General features: G+C 38.0%; 3 protein-coding genes, 1 long non-coding RNA gene and 1 other non-coding gene across 6 annotated transcripts; 2 read left to right on the forward strand and 3 right to left on the reverse strand.

Annotated features, from left to right (window-relative positions):
• Positions 1 to 506: 506 nt before the first annotated feature.
• cep97 (centrosomal protein 97) lies at positions 507 to 6,656 on the reverse strand. The gene is made up of 11 exons (XM_077579341.1): positions 6,172 to 6,656; positions 5,625 to 5,767; positions 5,382 to 5,540; positions 5,174 to 5,275; positions 3,827 to 3,940; positions 3,583 to 3,749; positions 3,253 to 3,417; positions 2,969 to 3,150; positions 1,996 to 2,512; positions 1,632 to 1,707; positions 507 to 1,083 (listed from the first exon to the last, which is right to left on the reverse strand). Exons 1-11 carry the CDS (start codon positions 6,203 to 6,205, stop codon positions 694 to 696), a joined length of 2,049 nt encoding a protein of 682 aa, XP_077435467.1. The 5' UTR covers positions 6,206 to 6,656; the 3' UTR covers positions 507 to 693.
• On the forward strand, positions 6,613 to 11,733 carry rpl24 (ribosomal protein L24). The gene is made up of 6 exons (XM_077579348.1): positions 6,613 to 6,772; positions 6,898 to 6,973; positions 7,238 to 7,348; positions 9,949 to 10,085; positions 10,907 to 10,970; positions 11,602 to 11,733. Exons 1-6 carry the CDS (start codon positions 6,768 to 6,770, stop codon positions 11,680 to 11,682), a joined length of 474 nt encoding a protein of 157 aa, XP_077435474.1. The 5' UTR covers positions 6,613 to 6,767; the 3' UTR covers positions 11,683 to 11,733.
• Positions 9,428 to 9,609, forward strand: LOC144061040 (small nucleolar RNA SNORA23). The gene has a single exon (XR_013296068.1). It is a non-coding gene; the product is annotated as a small nucleolar RNA SNORA23 (small nucleolar RNA).
• A 176-nt stretch (positions 11,734 to 11,909) lies between the features above and the next one.
• mpc2b (mitochondrial pyruvate carrier 2b) lies at positions 11,910 to 16,343 on the reverse strand. Of its 2 annotated transcripts, XM_077579350.1 has the most exons (6): positions 16,241 to 16,343; positions 15,979 to 16,110; positions 14,045 to 14,085; positions 13,824 to 13,908; positions 13,494 to 13,605; positions 11,910 to 12,761 (listed from the first exon to the last, which is right to left on the reverse strand). In XM_077579350.1, exons 2-6 carry the CDS (start codon positions 16,070 to 16,072, stop codon positions 12,719 to 12,721), a joined length of 375 nt encoding a protein of 124 aa, XP_077435476.1. In that variant the 5' UTR covers positions 16,073 to 16,110; positions 16,241 to 16,343; the 3' UTR covers positions 11,910 to 12,718. The 2 variants fall into 2 exon arrangements, with proteins under 2 accessions (XP_077435476.1, XP_077435475.1); XM_077579349.1 differs by having other exon boundaries at positions 15,979 to 16,337.
• A 1,036-nt stretch (positions 16,344 to 17,379) lies between these two features.
• LOC144060436 (uncharacterized) lies at positions 17,380 to 22,429 on the reverse strand. Its single transcript, XR_013295922.1, has 2 exons — positions 22,171 to 22,429; positions 17,380 to 21,066 (listed from the first exon to the last, which is right to left on the reverse strand). It is a non-coding gene; the product is annotated as an uncharacterized LOC144060436 (long non-coding RNA).
• Between the last annotated feature and the right edge of the window lie 1,387 nt (positions 22,430 to 23,816).

A 23,816-nucleotide genomic window follows, 5' to 3' on the forward strand; every position in this document is an offset into this window, starting at 1 on the left:
CAGAACCAATGGGATACTGTTTCCCTCTATATTATTGCAGCATACCGATTTTATAATCACGGTACCAACTTCCCATGTTGTGTATCAAGATCAATTTTAAGTTTTTGGTTTTTAAATTTAGAGATGATACTTGATTAGCTTTTTTTCCATTACTTTGTACTTTCCAGAGTATTTATATCTTAGACTACTTTTATCTGTTACATTTTAACAGTATGTGTACTTTTTACTGGATACTTTCAAAACAAGGTCGTTTTTTGTTGCATGAAAACGATTAAAATAACAGACTTGGAAGAAAAAGAAAAATATGGATATGTATTAAAAGGAGAAATATAAAATCAAAGGTTATGACAAACTTCACCAAAATAAAAAACAACTTATTTTTGTAGTGATAAATTTGACTTCAGACTTTGGTGGAAGTAAACCAATGTTCAACTATTTGTAGTTTGGATGTGCATGCATTGTGTAGGTTTATTTTCTCAAAATGACAAACATCCAGTGAACAAGTGTGCAGTGATATGCTTTTTATTGCAGTGTAATTACATTGTACGCATATCAGCAAGAACAAGTTTACATTCCAGAGTCCTTAGATTTTTGTTCAGCAAATAAACGCTCACTCGTGGGTGATAGACAATAAATATAAGTGCAGTCTTCAGTCAAGCGTCCATGAGCAAATTTCTTATGATGCAATTTCATTCAGTGGACATCTGCCTGGTCATCTTCGGTTTGCATGGATGAGGATAGTCGCGATGTTACCGCCTGCTCAGCTTCTTCTTCCTCCCTCTGCTGCAAGGATGTGGCGTACTGCTCCAGGAGGCTGCAGTCTGTGCTGTCCACGCCTCTGTCGGGCGCTCGCACAGTCGTCACAGACCCACTGCTCAGGAAACTGTCCTCCAGCAAGGCCTGCTCCTCGCTGGTTGTCATTTGGAAGCCTGAGTCCGGGAAGGAGACGTCCGTGGCCACTTGGTTTGCAGTGCAGCTATCTACGGGAAGGACCGCCGGACATGGTCCGGGAGAAGTGGAGACACGAGTGAGGCCGGCCAGCTGCTCCTCGACAGACTGCTTCCACTGCTGCATGGACTGGAGCTGGGTTGATGCAAAAACAAATGTCAGTCATGTAGCTTTGAAGTCAGGCCAGCATGAAAAATAATTTGAAATTTTGGACATGGAACTCGTTATGTAGAAACAATTCTGACTGTGTCCAATTTTGGTTTCTACTATCTGTTTTCTTTTCACCTTCTCGACTGTCAGTTGAAATCTTCATTGATCGTAAATAGGACTGATTAGAATATTCTGTTACTGGTGCCATCTTTTTGTTCTGTGTGACAAGAAGGGGTGCTAAATGAAGATGTGCAGTGCCAAGAAAGAGTATTTTACCCCCTTCCTGACTTCTGATTTGTTGGAGATATTGATCAGACTTAAATGCTCCAACCATTCTTGTATATTATGCACAACGAGCTTCCGCATTCGGCAAAACAATATGAAGCACTTCCTTCCGGCTTGGTTAAATGGAAAAGCCTGATGACAGGAAACAACTTAGAGTAAAGAACTCTCGATTCAGAAACATACTGTACCTCACAACTCAAAGACGTATTCAAAAGCTCAGCTCAAAGCTATACAAAAGATCAGCCTACCTGTTTCCATAGAAACCTGACCGCTTCCTCTTGAACCGTCCTTTGTAACCTCTCCTCCTCACACTGCTTCTGCACCCTGCAAATAAATGAATATTTTCAGTCTTCATATCTAAATGTCATATATACATATATATATACACACACAAACACACATATATGTATATATATATATATATATACACACATATATATATATACACACACATACACATATATATATACACACATATATATACATACATATATATATACACACATATATATATATATATACACATACACATACATATACACATACATACATATAATAGAGTTACTGTACATAGCTAAATAAGGCCAACAAAAAGGTATCTATTGAGTGTACCTGTTGAATTTTAAGGACAACGATACGATGTGATCTTGCATCCTGCGCAGGCGGATCTCACTGCGCACCTCTCTGGCCTTGGGGTGACAACACCGCGTGTACCAACCCCTCCACCATGACTGGATCTTTACAGCTGCTCTTATCGCTTGCTCTGACTTGTTGACAAAATGTAAAAACGTTTCTTCTTCTGGGGCTTCCAAATGTGGCGCGACTGTGTCTTCGTCCCCCGGCGGGGGGGCGCACCGGGGGGACGCCGTACGCCTCGGTGCCAGTGAGTCGGCTTCAAATGTCTCCGTCTCGTCCTCGCTGTCCGAGTGTGGCGGCCGTGGCTCGAGGTGAGGCGTGACAGGCATGAAAGTGGACTCAGAAGCGAGCATGCTGCTGTTCAGCTTGTCTTCGTCGGTCTGCACATCTTCCAAATGGAGGTTCTCCTCTCCCAGCTGTGGGCTGCTTATACATGGAAGCGAAGTGCTGGACGGGTCATAGCTCATCCATGTATTAAACTGCACTGCTCGCCCTGTGTGGAAAGACCCAAAGTACACAGACGAGTTGACATTTGATTTACCTTCATTTTTTGTGGAAAATAGTTTTGGGCGATGCATCCCTGCTTATTCAAGAATTTTTGGGGTTAACTTAAAAATTACTACTGTTAATGTTAAAGTATTTTTTTATTTTTTTTATTTTACAGTAAAGTGAATGAGTGGATTAATCACATGCATTTTCACATTGTCCTTTACCCCGCCTCTCGTTAGCTTAGTTAGTTAGCTGGGATAGGCTCCAGCTCAGCTGTGACTCGAAGGAGGATAATCACTTGGAAATGAATGCAGTACTTTAAGTGGAAAAAATAAAAGCTTTCCTCCTGATAAACGTCTTATCTCCAATGGGACACCTGCCTGTCAATAAACTGTATAAAGAAATACAGAACATCAATGCTAACTATGCTCATATGAGAGACAAAATAGCCTCTTCTTGCCTTGTTCCCGGTCTGACAGGACAGCAGCTGGTGGTGGTGGTGGTGTTATTTTCATCGCCTCGACAGTGTTCCCTTGTGGCGACGTACGCAAAGTGTCCGTCGTTTCCACAGCTAGTTGAGTGGGCCGAGGAGGGCTTGGACATTCCCCGCGGGTCTCTTCTAATAACTGCATTTGGTGAAACCTTGTGAAAGGAAGTCATGAGTCGTATCAAATTCCTGATTTTTGCTGCCGAGTGCTCAATTTCCCACATAGAACAACGCACAGCACAAGCTCAGGTTTCTACCTTTGCTTATTCAGGATCTTCTCCAATTTGGCATCTTCCGCCATCACCAAGGGCGATGAAGTGGTCCGGAGGCAAACGGTGGAAAGGTACTGAACAAGTTCTACATGCTGGCCTGGTCGATAAAAGTGACCTTTTCCCTGGCTATAGAGCCACTCCGCTTTCAGTCTGGAATTGGTTACAGAACATAGAAAAGGTTTACCAAAAACATTTATCAAATTGTGACATTCTGGCCTAATATTAGCCAACAAAAAGTTTATTTGAAGAAAAACGTGATGCGTGTATTCTCCCTACCTTTGAAAGTGGATAGCAACAAAGCCAAAATGTACTTACCCTTCTTTTTGGGACACCACAAAGCCATCCAAAACTTTGAGGCTCTGACACCAGTTCATCACATACGGCCGGTAGTCGAATCGCGGCAATGACGGGGTTGGCATCACACAAGGGTTGTTCATAATGGACAACTGCTCCAGCTTGTGGAGGGAGGCCAGGTGTGCCACCTTTGGATAAAAGTGAGGATCTATAAAAGTGTACATTAAATCTCTGGATGCTTCTGAAGCAATGAAGGAGTACTTACTTCGGTGAGATCTGTTATCTCATTGGATGCTAACGACAGGATGGACAAATGGACGGGGAGGTTGGCGGGCACAGTGCGGAGTGTTGTTACACTGTTTCCATGCAGAAGAAGTGTCTGCAAAATTGAACCAACAATGATCTCAAGCCTTCTATAATTCAAACCTAATTTGTTAAATTGCACTGAAGCTTTATTAAAGAGAACATAGCATGGAAAATTATTTCAAGGTTATATAATTATGATTTTTGAGCATGATTATTTACTCACAGGCCATCTAGGTAAGTTCAGTATTTAAAACCCTTAGGCGGTATTGTGACCCGTTTTGAGTTTTTTATTGGTTCTGACCAAGCCATTTCAAAATAAAATACCTATCATGCTGGATATGTAGAAGTGGTAAAGGACAAATTTGCTTGTATTATTGCTAAAATCCGCACTTTAGTTCATGATATATTACTGATTTACAATATATACCTATATGTTTACGTCACACTTGTTTGGCAGACATTTGTTTGTGGACAATGACATGGCTGCACACCAAATAATTTTATAAGTTTACACCTGTAATTGTAGTACAGAAACTGTCTTTCATATTAATTAATGCTTTATTTTCCTTTATCTTAGTGCACTAAAATATATAATGCAGTACATCAATATTTTGTAGTGCAATAAAGATTAATTAGTCATTTGATGACAAATACATTATAAAAAGATCTTGAAAAAAATAATCACATGAAATCAAAATCGCAATATTATATAAACAAATAAAAACACTGCAGGAAGGTTTGATTTAAAGCATTTATCATTGTTTTTCTTTTCTTTTTTAACTGGTTTTTGGTAGTGTTGTTCCGATACTGTTTTTGGCCACCGATACTGATTCCGATCCGCAGTTTTGCAGTATCGGCCAATGCTGATACCATACGAATACTGATACTACGTTGTTTGAAAAAAAAAAATTCTCTCCTGGGGCACGCTAGGTTTATTTTGTTTTTTCTCAACATGAAAAAGCTGCCCTGTCATTGGTTCAGAACATCCAAGGGGCCAATAGGATATCTTGTCTTGGCATGCAGTGAACATGTCACACATCAGTGAATGTCGTGCACAAGCAAGACACAACATGCTGCATTCAAAGTCCTATATTAGCATTGGAAATAATGGCATTAGCATGTTACTTGTTACTCATCAATGCCGATACCACTGTTTTAATGCCATATCGGGGCCTCTCCCGATACCGGTATCGGAACAACACTAGTTTTGGGCTCACATATCGTACTCCTGGACCATGTTTTCTGAGAACGACCCATACATGTACCAAAAAAAGCATAATGTTTCCTTTAAGAATGCCATACACACCTTTAGTGCCACAAGTTTACTCAGATCCCCAATGTTAGATATGCTATTATCTGAAAGATCCAAGTGTTGAAGGGAAATGCAGTTGTTCAGCTGCTCAATAACCTGTACAAAAACAATCACAATTAAATAAACATTTGAGAGAGTGAGTAGTGGTTTAATCTATTGTATTTTTGTACACAACAGTCAGGAAAAATCAGAAGCACTTTACCTTAATTGCGTTTCCTGACAGGTTCAGCCATTTGAGGTTAGGTAGGTCCCGCAATCCCTCAATGTAGCCAATACTGTTATTGGGAAGATTAAGGACTTGCAACTCTTTGAGCTGAGACACACCCATCATTCTGACAAGGCGATTGCTGGCTACAGACAGCTGAATAAGAAAAGACCAAAGAAATGCATGTACCAAGAGGAATATAGTACTGCATTTGTTTCACGGGTGGGGTGAGTAACGCACCTGCTGAAGGCCAGGGTTCCTTTCAAGATAGTCCAGTTTCATTATATCATTTTGGTCTAGGATAAGCGTGTGTGTGTCCTCGGAGCAGAGGAAACTGGGGTCAAGCTTCCGCATACCCCGAGCTGAAAGATCTACCACAGGCCCTTTTGGGGAAAATACAGGGAGACAGAATAAAACGATGAACAATGATTAAACATCATTATCAATTTCATGAAGTAAACGACAGGACATGGTCGTTAACGTTATTTACTAGCTAAATAAAGTGGACTAAAAATGTGTTGTTTAAATTAAAGTGTTCAAAAGATCTGACCATTGAGACACGACTACACATTAAATATATATATATTGCAAATCCATGTGCGCTTGAATACAAAGTGCTGATTAAATTCATCATTATTTGGCAATACAGTATAAGCAGATACTGGCAAGTGACACTCCACTCACAGAGAAAACAACACACCTTAGCTAACGGTGGTGGAGCTTAATATTCGTTGAGACTAACCATGAAACAAAAACGCTTATATTAAAACATAAATAGCAGACTTACCATTTGTATCAAACTGTAAATCTGATACCCCCATTCTGTCGCTGCACACTCATAGAAAAATAGCTGGTTAGCGTTAGCCTGGGTTACAAGACGCATCCGTCGCTAGCATGAAGTTCAAACGGTGTACAAAGGTGTAGCATTCTGGGAAATGTTTTTCACAGTTACTGCGCTCCTCAGTGTAACGGCTGGTCCAGTATGTCGTAAAAGACTACACTTCCTGCTTGTTGTTCGCGGCAGGCGCGCTCAACGTCGCAACTCCACGCAATGTTGCAATGGCGATAAATGTGTTAACATGTCAAAATGTCTAGTAATGATATTAATCGCAAGCTTTTTTCTCTTATACATCAATTAACCAAAATTTCATGACACTTGCGAGGACGTCAAACTGCTAACTGACGTTTCTCGTGTAGGATTATTTTTGTTTTTTTCCAATAAATAAAATTAAACGTTGAGTGTATTTCAGTCACACATGTTATATACCGTCAACTGATTAAAAAAACAACAACCAGTGGATTATTTTACAAATTTATCGCCTCCTTATTCAACTTCCGTTTCCGCCGTCTTTCTTTCCGGTATTGAGCCTTCTCGTAGCCGTAATGAAGTGAGTTTACCGACTAGAATCACACGCCATCTCGACATTTAAAAGATGATATTATTCTGTCGTGTCATTTAATAGAATAAAAAACACATTTTCTTTCAGTGATGCCCTGAATTTGTCGTTTTCAGGGTCGAGTTGTGCAGTTTCAGTGGGTACAAAATATACCCCGGCCATGGCCGCCGATACGCCAGGATAGACGGGAAGGTAACCGTTAGCACTTTCCTCGTTGTCACTCCTACTTGTTTTGTCACTTTTAGTGTTCATGGTGTGGCTTAAGGTTCACCTAAATGCATGTTTGATATAATACTAAAGGCATAAGTAGCTTAAAATACAGACAGCCGACTGGAATAGGTCTAACCGGTTGACGCTAAACGCTATGAGTATGTATGCTAGCCGCCTGTAGCAAGATGAGCACGCGTAGTAAATGAACGCCAAGTGCTCCAGCGTCTAATGAATTTTATTTAATAGGTGTTCCAGTTCTTGAACGCCAAATGCGAGTCTGCATTTTTGGCCAAGAGGAATCCTCGACAGATCAACTGGACAGTGCTGTACAGACGCAAGCACAAGAAGGGACAATCTGTAAGTAATAAATCGGTAACCTTGACAGTTATGTTTTGCCAGTGACACTTTGAAAGTGTATACAAAATAGTCAAATTAAAAGTCTCAAAGCCAGATCCGGCTCACTGAGGCTAATGGTGTGCGTAATTGCTCCTTGGTTAACATTCATTGAGCGTGGTCTTCTTGGAGCCATAGCGGTTTCTGCGATGTGCTACAGGACAGGAATATTAAAAATACTACAGTGCCACTTATCCATTGCCCATTCTGCTTACCCTCACAACGGTCACAGAGGACACTAGGGCGGTCTTGGGGCAGACGGTATGCCCTGAACTGGTCGCCAACTAATCGCAGGGTGCATATGGACGAACAACTCACACTCACACCTATGGATAATTTTGAGTGCTCAATTAATCTACCATGACAGTTTTTTAGAATGTGGGAGGAAACCCTAGCACATTTGTTGTTGCAGTTTTTTGCCAAGCGGGCCAGCAATCAGCTGGTGTCTAACCCAGGTTCCTTCTCCTCCTTTGACAGGTGTTAACCAAAAGAGCAAAAAAAAAAAAAAAGGCAGATGTACGCGAGCACTAATTCAGCAAATGTGTTACTTATGTTCTACATCAAAATGAGCAAATCAGCAAAACTTCACTGTAGGGCTTTGAAATTAATCAAAATCCAATTACGCGTTCGATTATTACCCTCCACGATTTCAAAATGGGCATAATGGCACAAAAACAATTATTAATACTAGGGCTGCCACGAGTCCTCATCATTTCTGTCTTGGATACCCGCTGAGATAGTCGTAGTCAAGCTAATGGCAGTATGCATGACAGAACGCGGGGCTAATGCTGAGAAAACCCCAATTTCAAAATAAACCTTACATTGCCAAGTAGTATATGTAGATCAAAGCATTGTAGCACCTTTATTTTGAAGTTGTTTCCGGAAGCGAGTCGTCTCGGTATAAGGGGTGAAGACGTGGTTGTCTATTCAGAGTTTGTGAACAATGGCAATAGAAATGCCCCAAACTGTTGCCAAGGACGTCAGTAAGACAAAGTCCTGTGTCCCCACGTTCAAGTAAGAGCGCTAAAACATAATTATGATGACATTGTATTGTACGGCGCCTGTTGCCAGCGTTTAGCGGCGACTCTTAGCTAACACCAAGCCACCAGCACCAAGCGGCAAAGCTAGCCGCGCTAGCTAGCAGCAGTAAAGTGCTCCAGCCGCCTGATTACTTTTCAAAGGCGTAACTACTACAGCCTGTAGACAGCTGGGGTAGGCTCCAGCGCCCCCGCGACCCTCGTGAGGATTAGCGGTTCAGAAAATGGATTGATGAACTGTGCACACTTTGATGCTGACAGCCTGACTAGTTTGCTGTTCCTACTGATCACTTATTAACAAACCAGGCTCAAATGTGCTATTTATTTAGCCAACAAAATCCCTATTGTGGTTTGACGTCACTTTAGATTCATTGACTAAAATCTATGGGGACAGCTTTGTCTAAAATCTGACTGTTTTAGAGAAAATAGTTTGCTGATAAGCACAGTTTAAGTAAAAAAAAAAAAAAAAAAAGTTGATTATCTAAAAATGAAAAACAGTTAGTTGTTAATTATTTAAAAAAAATTGTCTTCTATATTTCTAATTATTTTTTAACCAAAAACGTATATAGGCCTATAGGTATATTTTTATTTCTAGCCAAATACCAGATTAGAATTTTCAGTAGGATATCCGAATACCAAAATACTCGATAGCTGCAGCCCTAATAATATTACTTTTGAGTTGTTTTGAGGCATACCCACAGGATTTCTTTCACCAAACCCCACTTGTCAAAACTTGTTTGCACCCCACAAGCCGTACTGCAAACGCTGCACCCCAACTTAAAATTTTTGCTGACATAAAAAATATATATTATTATCAATTCTGTTTGGTCCAAAAGAAACTTGCATAATTATAGTGTTTCAAATAATTTAATTTGTCTTAATATTTTCAAATGTTTAAACATTTTGTTGTTTTGAACAACAACAAAAAAATCTTTTTGAATAATTGTGATTATTTTAGCCCTACATCACTGCCCTTGCACAGGAAAGTGTGAGCAGTTTGGCCGCGGGGGGACGGTGTGCATGGTCTCCCTCCATGTCATGTGCTGTTGCTGGACTGTGTTTTGCAGGCCTTGCATCAGCGCTCACTCCACACCCCACAGCCATAGAACACATGGAGATCATAGTACTGGCCTTTGTTGTCATTTGTGACGCGTTACCAATGGTCGGCCTCCAAACTCTCCGACATGCCTTTATGCTTACGAATTGTTTGAACATTTGGTCTATTTCAGGTAGGGGTGGAAGATATCGCAAAACAATATATATATTATAAAGTCACGTTTTTTATTTTATCCCCCAAAAATTTATTAATAAGAAAAGCTAATTAAATTACACATGAAATGAGAAGAATTTAATAAATACTTATTTGTGAAAATGAACTTAGTTTTTTCCCCCTCCTATTGGAATCAGCCCTCACACTGTATATGAGGATTCACTTTACTAGCAAATATTGGATGTTTTGAGTATAATTTGGCTGTACATTTTTTTTTGCGACTGGGGGCTGCTGCTAATTGTTTTGTGTCCAAACAGGAAGAGGTGAGCAAGAAGCGTACCCGTCGTGCCGTCAAGTTCCAGAGGGCCATCACTGGTGCCTCCCTGGCTGAGATCATGGCCAAAAGGAACCAGAAGCCTGAGGTCCGCAAGGCCCAGAGAGAGCAAGCCATCAGGTAAGAGCACACTGAAACAGTTGTACGGTTATTAAATGGAGATTAAAAGTTTATTTTTTAGACAATTACATCGGTCTGTTAACAGCTGATAATGTACATCCTTCGACCATCTCAAGTAGTTGTCCCCAAAAAAGAAAATTAAAAAAAATCAGATTTTCTAATAAGTGAACATGAAGCAAGTACTCTGAGGACAGAAAATATCTAATTTACAACAATGAATGATTTTGTCATTTAATTTATGGTGATAACACCTTTGATAACTGATACTGCTGAGGAATTGAGGCAAAAATAAAGACACAAAAGCGGCACAAAGACTTACCGCCCTAAGATTTGAAATCAATGTGCAGACAAGAAGGATGAAGTCAACCTAAAGAAAACACGGGCGATTAAACGCATGGTGCTTCCTGGCATAAAAACTGGCAAATGCGAACAGAACACTTGACTGCTGTTTCTAATGATGGCTTGCGACAATTTTATGCCACGGTCTAGTTAATGAATACCAACAGAGTAGAGCTGGGCAATTAATTGAAATTTAACTGTGATTTCGATTATGATACCAGATGTGCTCGGTTAGCCCAATAAGTCGCAAGACTTGTGGAAACATAACAAAAGAAGATAAAAACGAAAACGATAGAGATGAGGGAGATGCTATTCATGGCTTAAATGTGTGCAAAGATGCAAGGCAGCGAATGACTGAATCATTTTCTTCATCGTGATTGTGATGATTTTTTCCATAATTATTCAGCCCTACGACAGAGTATTGTTGCCAGCCCGAGCGCTAGCATGGATTTATGTTTTCTCTCTTGCTCTCTCTTCATCAGGGCTGCCAAGGAGGCCAAGAAGGCAAAGCAGGCAGCCAAGAAGCCCGCTGCCCCCACTGCAAAGGTGAGACCCGTATTGACATCTAGCACTTTGAGATTTCTCTTGAGATATAAAAAGGGCATTACAAATCAAAGTTATTATTATTATTATAGAGGATTTACAATGCACGTAATGTTAAGAGTAGTGATGGCGAGATGAAACCTCAAGGCTTCATTTGCCCACAAAACCACCTGCTGGTCATGTGTATAATGGCAGCTGTATCTTAACCACATAACAATGTGTGATGCATAGATGATTTTTACAACTGTTTTGACAAAAGTATTGAAGTTTTACCATAAATGTTGTCGGCAGTAAGTATATAGGCATATAATTTAGTCTGTGTGTGTACTCCCCCCCCCCTCACCCTTTCACATGGTCACAAAATAATTTGGGATGCAGTGTTTTCCCTCCCCAGTGAGGTTTGCCCTCTCCGTTACTCGACACAAGCCTCAAAACCCCATCAAGTCTCGTAACGTCACGTTACGAAAAATTACATCCGTGTCAATATTGGCATATTGTTGAGAAACTCTTGCGGCTAAGCACGTTTTATGTAAATGTTGATTCAATATAATTTGTGTGTTTTCTTCACTTTTTTTCTGTCACTATGTCTCCCTGGTTTCAAGTCTAAAAGTGTTTCAATGCTCATGTCCTCTAGGCTTCAGGTAAGTCTGCACAGAAGCCTAAGATCGCCAAGCCCATGAAGGTGAACGCGCCCCGTGTTGGTGGAAAACGCTAAACCCTGGCTCCTTGTTTTTGGTTGTGAATAAAATTTTGTGGGTAACCATCATCTGTGCGTTTTTATTTGAAATGTGGCAATCCAATGTATTGTACACTATTATGAGCTTTGTATAGCATTTCTTCCAGGCTGTATATATATTTGAATAACCTGAAACCATCACAATAGAAATGTCAATTTTGCATGATTTAATGCCATCAATAAGGTTTGAATATGAACCAACAAAACAGTTTTTCATCAAGATTTATTAGCCATACATAACAGGCATTATATTTCCACAGTGCCTCAAAGTGCCATTTGCTCCATCAATCAGTAGATAATGTGACAAAAGTCAGATCATTTATTGCCAATACAGTGAAGGTATTATAATCATGGTGGGAAATAAACTATGATTTATAAGTTAATTTATACATAAAGAGACTTCCCTAATAGCAAAAAGGCATTTGATTTTAGCAGTTCAGTACCAGTGTTAGCTAGCGACCCTTGTGTAGCATTACAAGCTGCACAGGTTTAATACAAATTGTGTTCTACAGTTAACACCACCGGAAGGAAAAGTGAAGCAATGAACTGATTATGTTCTCAAATTTAAAGCCGTTAAAATGAATGACAATGTAATAACTATTATAAATAAAAGCAATGTGATGATGGCTTTGGACACATCCTTCAAAACCAAACATGTTTTTGGGAAATTATTACATGAGGTAATGATTGCTACAGCTTAAAAATGATATACAAACTAAATGTACAATCAGTAATAACTTGTGCGTTGGTGACCTTTTTTAAGCATGCACTTTTTTCTTTCTTTTTTAAATTGGTTTTAAATGTCAACTAGACACACCCTGAGGAAACTTGGGACTTTTGGGAAAGTGCACATTTCCAGCAGGGAAATAGATGCTAAATATGGTCGGATCGTGTTGCTGGCATGGATGTTAGGTGGAAACGGCGACGTGATGACGTACAAATGACGAGAGGGACGTGTCGGGCAGGTCGGTCGGTGGCCAGGCCTGAAGTTGCCCTTTCACTTCACTGATGACGGTCAGGACTCTGTTGCTCCCTGGGCCTTCTGATCCTGCTTGTGTCTGTTCAGGAACACAACAAGCCACACACAGAATAATATACTACATTACGTGGTTATCGTCATCTTGTGTAGACGGTGTAATCTGAAGGAGATCAGCGACTGCAAAGTAGTGGTAGGTGAGCGTGTGTAGGATGACTCTGGTGGTGAGGAAGACAAAAGACGGCAAAAAAGCAGAGCAGAGGACGAAATGGTGGAAGCTGAAAAAGGTTGAATGGTTTCTTTAAATTTTAAATAATGTCTTTTTTCTTATTATTATAAAAAAATGGTGGCGTCGGCGATTACAATTTTTAAAAGTAATTAATCGCATGACACTAGTTTACTCACGATTAATCACACATTTTATATCTGTTCTAATACAAAAAAAATCGAGGTTTTTATACTTTTGTTAACAAAAGTGGGAAAAGTTAAACTCGAAATAGTTCAAATGAATTTTTGACGTCTATAGCCGTCAATGGCAGTGAATGAGTGGGACATGAAGGTAGTTGGCGTGAGAGCAGAGGATGCAGAGGACAGGGTTCGATGGAGGCAACTGATTCGCTGTGGCGACCACTGAAGGGAAAAGCCGAAAGGAAAAGAAGAAGACATGGTAATCGTGTAGTAGTTGTTCAGGATGTTAATGCTTTTAGGTGTGCCTGTGTATAAAATGTGCTATATAAAGCAAGTTGCCTTGCATTATGCCCTTTTTATATACAGTATACTATAGACAAAGATAAAAAGTACAGTCAATGGTCACCTCCAAATCCTGTAGAGCTGGGAGGCTCCGGCGCTGCCCAAGAAGAAGTTGACAGCGAACAGATTCCAGTTCTTTGGGACGATGACCAGCGAGTATCTGGACCAGATCAGGCCTAGCCGAGCACAGCCGAGGTTATGCACACATGAGTGTTTTGTCCAAAACCACATCAGATAACGTTTGTTTGAAGAAATAGGTCGCAAAAAACCTTGGATACCTTTGACCTATATCTGCAGAATTGCAATCTATTCAATCTAAGCCATTAAAACGGTAACAAAAACGCATAACTACTACTATGCTCCTTAAATGTTGGACGCTGAAGTCTCATTTTACCTGTTGCCGTCAGTACTGCCGACTGGGAGGTGCTCAGCTTGTCTGCTGGTCGCGTCATGTCAGCCAAACCAGCTGCAACCAGGCCCTGAAAAAGGTGAAGCCACCATTTTAAATATCAAATACCACAAAAAAAACAACAATGAACTGGGAATCAATCCCACACCAGCTATTTCTACCATTATACTATTGATTCTTTAAAAAAAACAAAAAAAAAAACTTACCCATTTGAATATCGGAGCCCAGAAAAAGACTGTTTTTGGACCTTGAATGGAAACAGAAGAACAAGGGGTAAAACATGAAAACTTTCTCTAGACATTATTATCTGAACGGTTTCTCTGTGGAGGAAACTACCATGATATCTGCATTCAAGTGAAACCTAAATCTACTGTATAGGGCAAAAACATTGCAGTCTAGGGCTGTGCGTTTAATAGAAATTCAATTATTACACTCCACAATTACAAAATCAGCATAATTGTCAAAAAAGAAGAAGATTACCATTATTAATTTTGAGTTGAGTTGTTTAAATGTACTGTATACATTTGCACCTTTTTTAAATTTAAAAATAACTAATTAAGTCATTCACTGCCATTGACAGCTTTAAACGTCAAAAATTCATTTGAACTATTTGTTAGTTTAACATTTTTTCCACTTTTAACAAGAGTATAAAAACCTAGAAAAGTTTTTTTTGTACATTTAGAACAGATATAAAATTTGCGATTGTGAGTTAACTATTGAAGTCATGTGATTAATTACAATTAAAAATTGTAATCGCCTGATGACCTCATTTATAATAATCTTTTCTTTTTTTTCTTTCTTTTTTTATAATATTTATTTTATTTTTTAAGATAATCTTCTTCTTTTTTTTTTTAAAGAAACGATTATTAAAGTTAGGGCGTCAAGCGATAATTTTTTGTTGTAATTAATCACATGACTTCAACTTCAATAGTTAACTCATGATTAGTTACAAATTTGATATCTGGTCTAAATGTACTTTTTTTTTTTCATACTCTTGTTAACAAAAGTGGAAAAAAATGTTAAACTAATATAAATAGTTCAAATGAATTTTTGACGTCTATAGCCATCAATGGCAGTGAATGAGTTCATTTTGGTTCATCCAAAAGGAACTTGCGTAATTATAGCGTTTCAAAGAATTTTATTTGTCTAAATAATTTTTACATTTAATCATTTTCTTGTTTTGTACCCCAAAAAAAGTTTTTATTACCAAAATAATTGTGATTCATATTGTCTTCATAATCAAGCAGCCCTATTGCAATTTATGCAAAACTTTACATCAAAGCGCTTGCCCTGCAACACAAAGGAGAGAACCATATGAGTTCCTAAAAACCTGCTGGTTTGGTTGTCACAAATATAAAACCTTCCAAGACAACGCACTCCATAGGTTCATTTATGCTCCCACTCCCAGTACAGCACGAACAATAAAATACCCTTGTCATGTGTGTGAGGTTTCTCACATAAAAATGGAGTAAAACCACACACTTTTTTTCTGATGGGGTCTTGTCACATTTTAAAATTTGTTTAAGGCGTTCAAAGCTGGTATGCGTGTACTCTGCATAAAAAAGGTGGTGGAGGCCCATAAAAGGCTGGCGGCCTGCTTTCACAAAAAAAGGACACTGTTTCTGCAAATCATTTTGGGAGGGAAGGTGTTTCTTTGTTGCCGCCCCTTCATACCTGGTTACAAAGTTGTCCTTGCACAGCTCCAATACCCTTGGACAGGAAAAAACAACAACACCAAAAATATATATAAAACCCCTCAAGCATGAATTGTGAATTAACGTTTTTGGAATCTACCCTTAGTTGTTGTTGCTTATGCTGATGTTTGATTAATGGCTTGGTGCTGTTGAAAATGAACACAAAAGCTCCTTTCATATTCCTAAATGAGCGTCAACCTAAAATAAACAATGGAATGGAAAGAGTACACTTGCCACTTGGCTTCAATCATGAATCTGTGTGGTTTGGACCTGAACACACCACTCATATTTCAGTCGTATCTAGGATAACGTACCCTTTTCTGCATTAAGTTACATCAATCTCGGTGCTAGTTTATTGCAAATACGCACTACTGTTTTTAAGTTATCGCAACTTTTTTTTTTTAAGCTTGTTTTTATCGGAATGCGGGCCGATAAACTAGCCTTACCTGCTGGATGGTTGTACAGGGGTCTCAGTTTGGCAGGCAGCATATGCTCGATCCTGTCCAGAATCCTATGATAGGACACTCTCAATGCAGCCATGATGATAGTAGCTTGATGACTGACAGCTGGAAGCTAGGCTAAACAAGACAGTAGAGATAACGAAGTAGCTCGTATTAATTTTACGCACTATTATAAAATCTTATGCGACGTTGGTAAATTCACAAAATTAAGATTAGTTTAAGGTTACGAAGGGAAAGGATGCTCTACCGGGCTTCTCCGCTAATTCTGTGTGTACTAGCAAGCGATGCTAGGCTAGCTGTCATTCGCTTCTCCCTGACCCACAGAAGAGGTGACTTTCCGTTTGTACAGCAACCTTGGCCAACAGGGCGGGGCTTGAGTGTGACACTTTTTGATTGGTCTGTTTGTTCAAATGCCGTATGTGATTGGTTTAGAGAGGGACGCTTCTGTTTTAATCCACGACATATCCCGACTGGGTGGGGACATCACCCCATATTTTTATATTCCGAAATGTAAATTAATTTGCTAAGTCAAAACCAGTTAGGGTTTTTTGTATGTTTTTGAAAGATGTAGATTTATTTAATATATCTGGTTCTAAAAAAATGAGAAAGCTGTCAAGACTTGGTTGTTTTGGTGTTTCCTTAGTTTGAGACCCCTGGCAAAAAAAGGGAAAACAAGAAAGAAATGCGTGTGTGTAGATCGCCTCAATTTATTTCCAGTTGGAAAAATCTTCTACAGCAAAATAATTAAATAATTTTAGTTATAATTTTCCCTTTACCCCCAGTAAGATTTTGTTTTAATGTTAGGAATGAGATGATAAATTATTTCCTTGATAGATGGATGGAAAATTATCTTCACAATGCATGACTAAAACTAAAACTAAAACTAAAATTGCCAAAAACAATTTCCTTACAATAACATGGGGCAGGTGCTTTATCTCTGGTGAAAAATCTGATAAAAAGGCAAATGTTCAAATGTTGACACTAAGTATCCCTTTATTAGGTCAACTGTTAATGATGGGAAAATGCATGATTACTGTCTACTGCCCAGCAGACTAGTGGCAGAGGTTTTAACAAAATTGGCAACAATCTTTAAGTTTAACACAATTTCCACATTTGTGTTGAGAATTGATGTGTAAATGTTCATAAATGTTCATGGTTTCAATGGCAATTTTCTCCAAATGTGTGTGTGGGCCGAAGTTAATAGTTAACAGAATGTATTTGTGTTATATAAACAACACTGCTATGATCTGAAGGGTGTTGTTATTAATCCATACTTTTGCGTGTCCAATAAACCAACTGGTGAGATGAGAAATGAACAGAGTTTCCTGCGCAGGATAATTCTTAGAGGAGATCTCCTGTTACACCATTGAATCAAACTCCGACAGGTTTTGATCAACAATGCACCCCCTTCTTTCGAAGGGCCAGCCTTTTATTACAATTCAGTCTCCAAGCAGAATATCTCTCCCTTCATGAATGAGCAAATGTGTTATACAGTTGAAGGACATGTCAAACAATAGAACTCTTAGTGCAGTTGCAGCTGTATTCGTCTCTAGCCAAAATATGTATATTTTCAAGGCACTTTTCGTATTCTTCTCCATAACAAAATCTCACTTACAATTTGACCCAAAAGCACCAATGACCGTGACTAATGGAAAAGCAAAGCAAGTTCTGTTCAAGACCACAATGTACGTGTACAAATAAAAACAAGAAATTCTGGACCAATCAGTGTATAGCAAAATCAAGGGCTAAAATATGTTTTCGCACAAAGTGATGAGAAGGAACTTTTTTAGACAAAACATGGTCCCAGCTTTAAACCCAGAGCATACGAGGTCAACATCATGTGCCCTGCTCAGGACACAAGACACTTTGACAAACTTAAAATGAAGAATTAAAATGTTCATGATCAGTAACAATAATTGATATATGAAAATAGGTATTAAAATGTTATAATATCCTTCAGTCCCCCCTTTGGGCTTTGCAATCAAAGCCCAAAAACTAAATATTTAAACATTTTACACAAAGATTCCCGCGGGATTTTCATCATCGCAATGGCAGGTGCAACATAGGAAGAGGAAAAATGAAAACATTCTTTTTAGCAGGAGAGGAGGTCAGTCATATGTCAAAACAATGTGATTCATTAAAAGATTTTTTGTTTTTTTCTCAGTAAAATAGGCATATCATATATGAAGACAGTGTGTTGTGATTATGTTCAAAATTTGTGTTGGGGGATCCCAGAAATAGCAAATTGGCATGACAGTCAGTATGAGAAAGAGTGTCATTATGTACGTGCAATTGGAGATGCGATTGAAGACTTGTTGTCGTTTGGGCTAGGGAAGTTTTGTTGCTTGCGTTTTGTTTTTGTTTTTTTGGGGTTTTTTCAAACAGAGTCCTTCAGCTTTGCGATTGGCTGGCAACCTGTTCAGGTTGCACTTTGCCTCCTGCCCGAAGCCAGTTGGGATAGGCTCCAGTACCCTCACAATCCTTGTGAGGACAAGTGGTCAAGGGAATGGATGGATGGATGGATTCCTTCAGCTTTTTTAGAACCCACATCAACTGCCAGAGATGATCACCGGGCCCAAGGTGTGACTCATTCTTTGTGGAACGCCCCGGAAAAGGGACACATTCCTCCTATCTCCATTGGGTAATCCTCAGCTCATCTGGTGGAAACTGGAAGCAGTTGAATGGCCTCTCGGCTGCCACGTCTGGTCACTGGAGCAGCTGGCTGGTCTCTCTGTTGATTCCCGGTGGTGGCTGGCTCCTGAAGGTGGGGGTTGAGTAGAAGGCGGACCTCCGGCTGGTCTAATAGGCAAGATGTGGAACCAGGTGCCGCGTGGACTGGACTAGATTGACCTTTTCATCACCTCATCTGGGTGCAAAATATTTTCATTTAGTCACTAATAAACATTTATTCACATCCCTTCTTTTTGAAAGAGCATTTTGGTAGTGTTATATAGATAGGAGTTAGTAAATGTTAGTAAAGTTCTGTAGGCCTCTCCTGTGGGAAAAAATTCTGTTTGTTGTGACATTCAATTAGGATCCAGCCTTTGGCTGACTTTAATGACCTGAGCACATTCTTAAATGCAAAAAATGAAAATCTTTAGCCAGTTCAAATCTGATGAGGCCAATTTTGTTTACAGAATGTAATAATTATTGGAATGTTTTATTATATTTATTGTTATAGATATAGCATGGATGTGCTTCCGGCCATTAAATAAATGCAACTTTCGTCAACAAATAAAATCAAAAAATAACACCTAACCCCAGGGCCCCAGGGGAAAAATAGAAATAGAAATGGAACATATTCACCTTATTTTCGCCGTCTCTGCCAAAACTTACTCCTTCTCCATGGTCAAGGAAATCCCCAATTCTCCTCCTGTAAAATTCATTCTCACGGACTATCTATAATTATCGCATTAAGACTAACTTTTAATTTTAAATTTATTTATTTAACATGGAATGTTTGTGTCCTTCGCGACGATATACCCAGACCAACCAATAATTCCCCAATCTGAAAAAGATCGCTTTAGAGAACTTTTCAGACTAATATATAAAGTTTTGCAGTAAATAAATTTTGCTTGCTTTTTGTTTAGGAAGAGGGGAAAATTTTACATTTAACCAGCAAATTTGACAATGCGTCCCAAGCAACTGTTTAAATTTCAAAAGAGAATTCGGGAAAATATCAAAAGACCAAGTTTTAAAAAATAAAATATAATAATTAAGGTTCAAATAAATTATATCTTATCTATATTCATATTAGCTGTTTTCAATTTCTGAAACTTTAAATTTACCAATATTATCTTTTGTACTTTAAAATATTGTAGCTTAACCAATAAATTTAACAAAAAATCAAATATTATCAATACATAAAGTTGCCCTTAGTTTTAATATTACCATTAAGCTTACTAGTCCCCCTGTTTGATGTTTGTCCAAAAAACTGACTGTTTTAAAATAGCAAAATAAACAAATCAGATCAAATCAAAAATAGACATCAAAAAGTTTTTAAAATATAAAAAATTTGTATATATAAAATGTTGTCAATCAATTAGTTAAATTTACCAAATGTTTTAAAGTAAATGTTATAACCCTACCCATGTCAAAATATAGATTTCAGTGCAAACAGTCAGCGTCAAATCATATGGCCCGGTATCAGCAATTCAAAGAGAGCATTGTTTGTTGGGTGTGGCCTTCGTATGGCATAGTTCTTTCGTAGGACAGTTCTGGACGCAGGAACGCTTTGAAGACGCTTGTGCAGAATATTTGGAGCAGTTTCATAGAACAGTTCATTTGGCAGTGGAGCAGTTTTTCTTTTTTCACATTTGTATATGATGGCACAGTCTTTGTGGCAATAGTCGGCAGGAATCTCCGCCCTTCCATCTGGCGTTAGCAGGCTGCAGGTGTAGTCAGGTATGGCGGCATCTTTTTCCACCGCCCTGCTGGTGGTGGTGACAGGTGGCAGTTGCAGTTTCTCTGTCCCGCCAGTTGACTTTTATTATGAAATACTGACCCCGACCATCAATTTTTCAGCCGACCATTCTCACCTAAAATCTCATCAACATCTAGGCCATAATATGTCAGTAAAATCAAAATCTGTCTTTATTTCAAAGAGATGAGAAAAAAAAAAAAATAATAATAATTCTTTGAGGGGAGAAAAAAAATAAATAATTTTTTTTAAAAAATATTTCCTTAGAGGGAAAAAAAATAAAATAAAATAAAATAAAAAATAAAATAAAATAAAATAAAATAAAAATAATTAAACAATAAAAGTTCATACTTTAAAATAATTGCTAATTATATGTCAATATTTGTTATGGTTGTCAATATTCAATTAGTGTGTTTTGCATATCTTCATAAATAACATTTAGGATGAGATTAGGATAGATATACCTTAACAATTTACAAATATAATTCCGAATCAATTAATAAGTGTGGTAGCTTTCAATTAATATTTTCACAAAACGTCTAATCAGCTTTTTAGTCAAACATCAAAACAAAAAATTAACTTAATTACATCGCACCTGATGAATATATCAAAAGTGTCATTCTTCCAGACGACCCCCCCCATGGACTCCAAATCTAAATGGGACTCAAGCAAAAGACATAGTTAATATTACATTTGGGAGAGATAAAAATTATTTTATAATGGGAAAAGAAACAAAAACAAACAAACAATCATCTATATAAAAATTATTCCACATTAGTCATGCTGTCCAAGTTATTCGTTATTGGTTATTATTATTATCATCATTAAAATAAAATAAAGAATAGAGACTAAACTGTTTGATGTCATTGAGGTTTACAAGCAATTGTTAATATGGGTTTTTTCAAAAAAAAAAATAAAATAATAATAATAATAAAAAAAAATAAAAAAAATTGGCTTTCGGCATTTGTAATTTGGAGACATCTAGTGGTTTTAGGTATGTCATTACATCTATAATTCTTAAAGGGTGACATCTCGCTCTAAATACACTTTAAAATACAAGTTATATAATGCCGCTGAATTATTTAAGCAGACCCTTAAATTCACCATTTTAGCATAAAAATCTTATTAATCTTACCGTCTAATTAATTCACCCTGCTTAGCGCATTTTAAACGGTTTAATTTGTTCTATCACATAAATTTATATCATACAGTTATTTTATTTGCAAAGCCACATTTCAATATTAATCATTTTCCAATATACTTTTCTTAAAGTGGGGGCTTGTCCGGGATATTCTTCTACAATAAAAAAAATAAATTGTATTCAGTCTTAACTTTATTGAACAAACGGGGGCCGTTTACGGACCTTCAAAGTTAAATTGCCGTCATTAAAATTTCAAACAAATGCCATATCTTATTTAAAATAAACTAACCTTTTCCACTATATAATCAAATCCCGTCGTTTAATATTAATTACATTTTAAGTCATTATTAAACGGTATGTTTTGTTAGCGGAAGTGATAGCAAGTCAGATCATCTAGTCCTTCAAAAATAAAAGTTTAGTCATTACTTAACGTTACATAAATGGTTATAACTTCACAAAAGTACCTCAATTTAGTATTCGAGCATTATTCATTATCATCTTATCCAATTATGTGTCGTCTTTATTTCACCCGAAAACATATTATCTATGTAGTATTTTACTTCGAACGGCCGGCTGTACAAATTTCAACGTTCGTCCTTCACAAAAATTAACTCACCGTAGCTTATAACGGCGCCATAAGATTCATCCCACCGCAATCGTTCTCCTATGGGATAATTATTCTATTTCTTGCCTTGTTTTTTCATGGATACTCCTCTAACAGCAGTGCATGCGCACACAATTCCCTGACGCCTCGTGGCGTGGCATCAGCCATTTTTGTAGTTTTTCGATCGCAAATGAAAATTTGATGACAACTTCCTTTCGTTTCGTGACGCGCATCCGGCGTCAACCATTTTAGTTGTAGTTTTCAACCCGTATTTTCTTTTTTATCAATTATTACCCTTGTTTTATAGCTTATTATATTATATTATATTATATTTCGTATTATAGCTAAGTCATATTAACATTTCTAAATACAATAACGTCTCACTTAGCAAAATTAGTCAACAAAATATCTCATCGCTGTCTCTTTAAGAGCACCATGCCAGACTTGGTCCGGACATTTACAAAATGAACATATACAACGGACAAACAGACAAGACATGTCGTTTTGTGACATATCAACACATAAATATCCGGATGTCAACTGCGCTACCCCAGCTTAAACAGTTTTGTCTTTGAATTTTAATCACGAATATTCAATAGACCTATTGACTGATCTAAAGCGTCGTATCAAATATGCTTATGTCAGCCCGACTTACACGAGTTGAGTCAATACATCTTATATCTTGTCTAAGAATGTCAATATCCAATTATTCAAAGACCTATCGATTAATCTTAAAGCGGCATATTAAATCCGTTTTATGTCAATCTGACTTCTATAAGTTGAGTCTTTTGTCCCTAGAAAATGAAGCAGTCGATCCTCCCGCAGCTTTAATCGGCAACACTTATTCAAGGATCGTACCTAATTACCCAAGAATCTATTGCTCATAAAAACAAAGTGTTTGTCTCGTAATTCTCCCGCGTGTCAGGCGGGGATCAAGACAAAGATGCTTTTTGAGCCGACTTCTCTCAACTTAAATATATGTATGGACGTAAAACCAATGCCCACACATCTAACGCTGATAAAAGAATAATGCTTCTCCAGCTGACTTACTCTCATATACACAGACTTCAAATCAATTATCTACGTATCTATCGTCTGTAAAAACAAAATTGTAAAGACAAAATGTTTCCCAGACTGACTTACTCTCAACTTCATCTTATATCTCTTATCTCATATACATAGACTTCAAATCAATTATCTACGTATCTATCATCTGTAAAAACAAAATTGTAAAGACAAAATGTTTCCCAGACTGACTTACGAGCGATCGCTATTCAATTCAATGTGCACCACAAATATGTATACTTCAAATACCGTAGGAAATTCCACAATCATTGACTCCATACAACCAAACAACTTAAACTTCTACCTCTGCTCACACAAATCTCACCCTTGATTTAGTTATCTTACAAGAACGCATGGCGGCCGGAGCGCTCCTAGACAGAAAGAATTCCTCAAACGTGGATAAGATCTCCACTTACCTCAATTAATATGGCGCCAGGAATTCAAACCGTCCGCGAACGCAACAACCGTCAAACGCCTTGCCGTCGGAGGGTCACCAACTGAAGGGTGTTGTTATTAATCCATACTTTTGCGTGTCCAATAAACCAACTGGTGAGATGAGAAATGAACAGAGTTTCCTGCGCAGGATAATTCTT

This window comes from Vanacampus margaritifer, chromosome 11 (genome assembly GCF_051991255.1).
Source record: "Vanacampus margaritifer isolate UIUO_Vmar chromosome 11, RoL_Vmar_1.0, whole genome shotgun sequence".
Classification (NCBI taxonomy): domain Eukaryota; kingdom Metazoa; phylum Chordata; class Actinopteri; order Syngnathiformes; family Syngnathidae; genus Vanacampus; species Vanacampus margaritifer.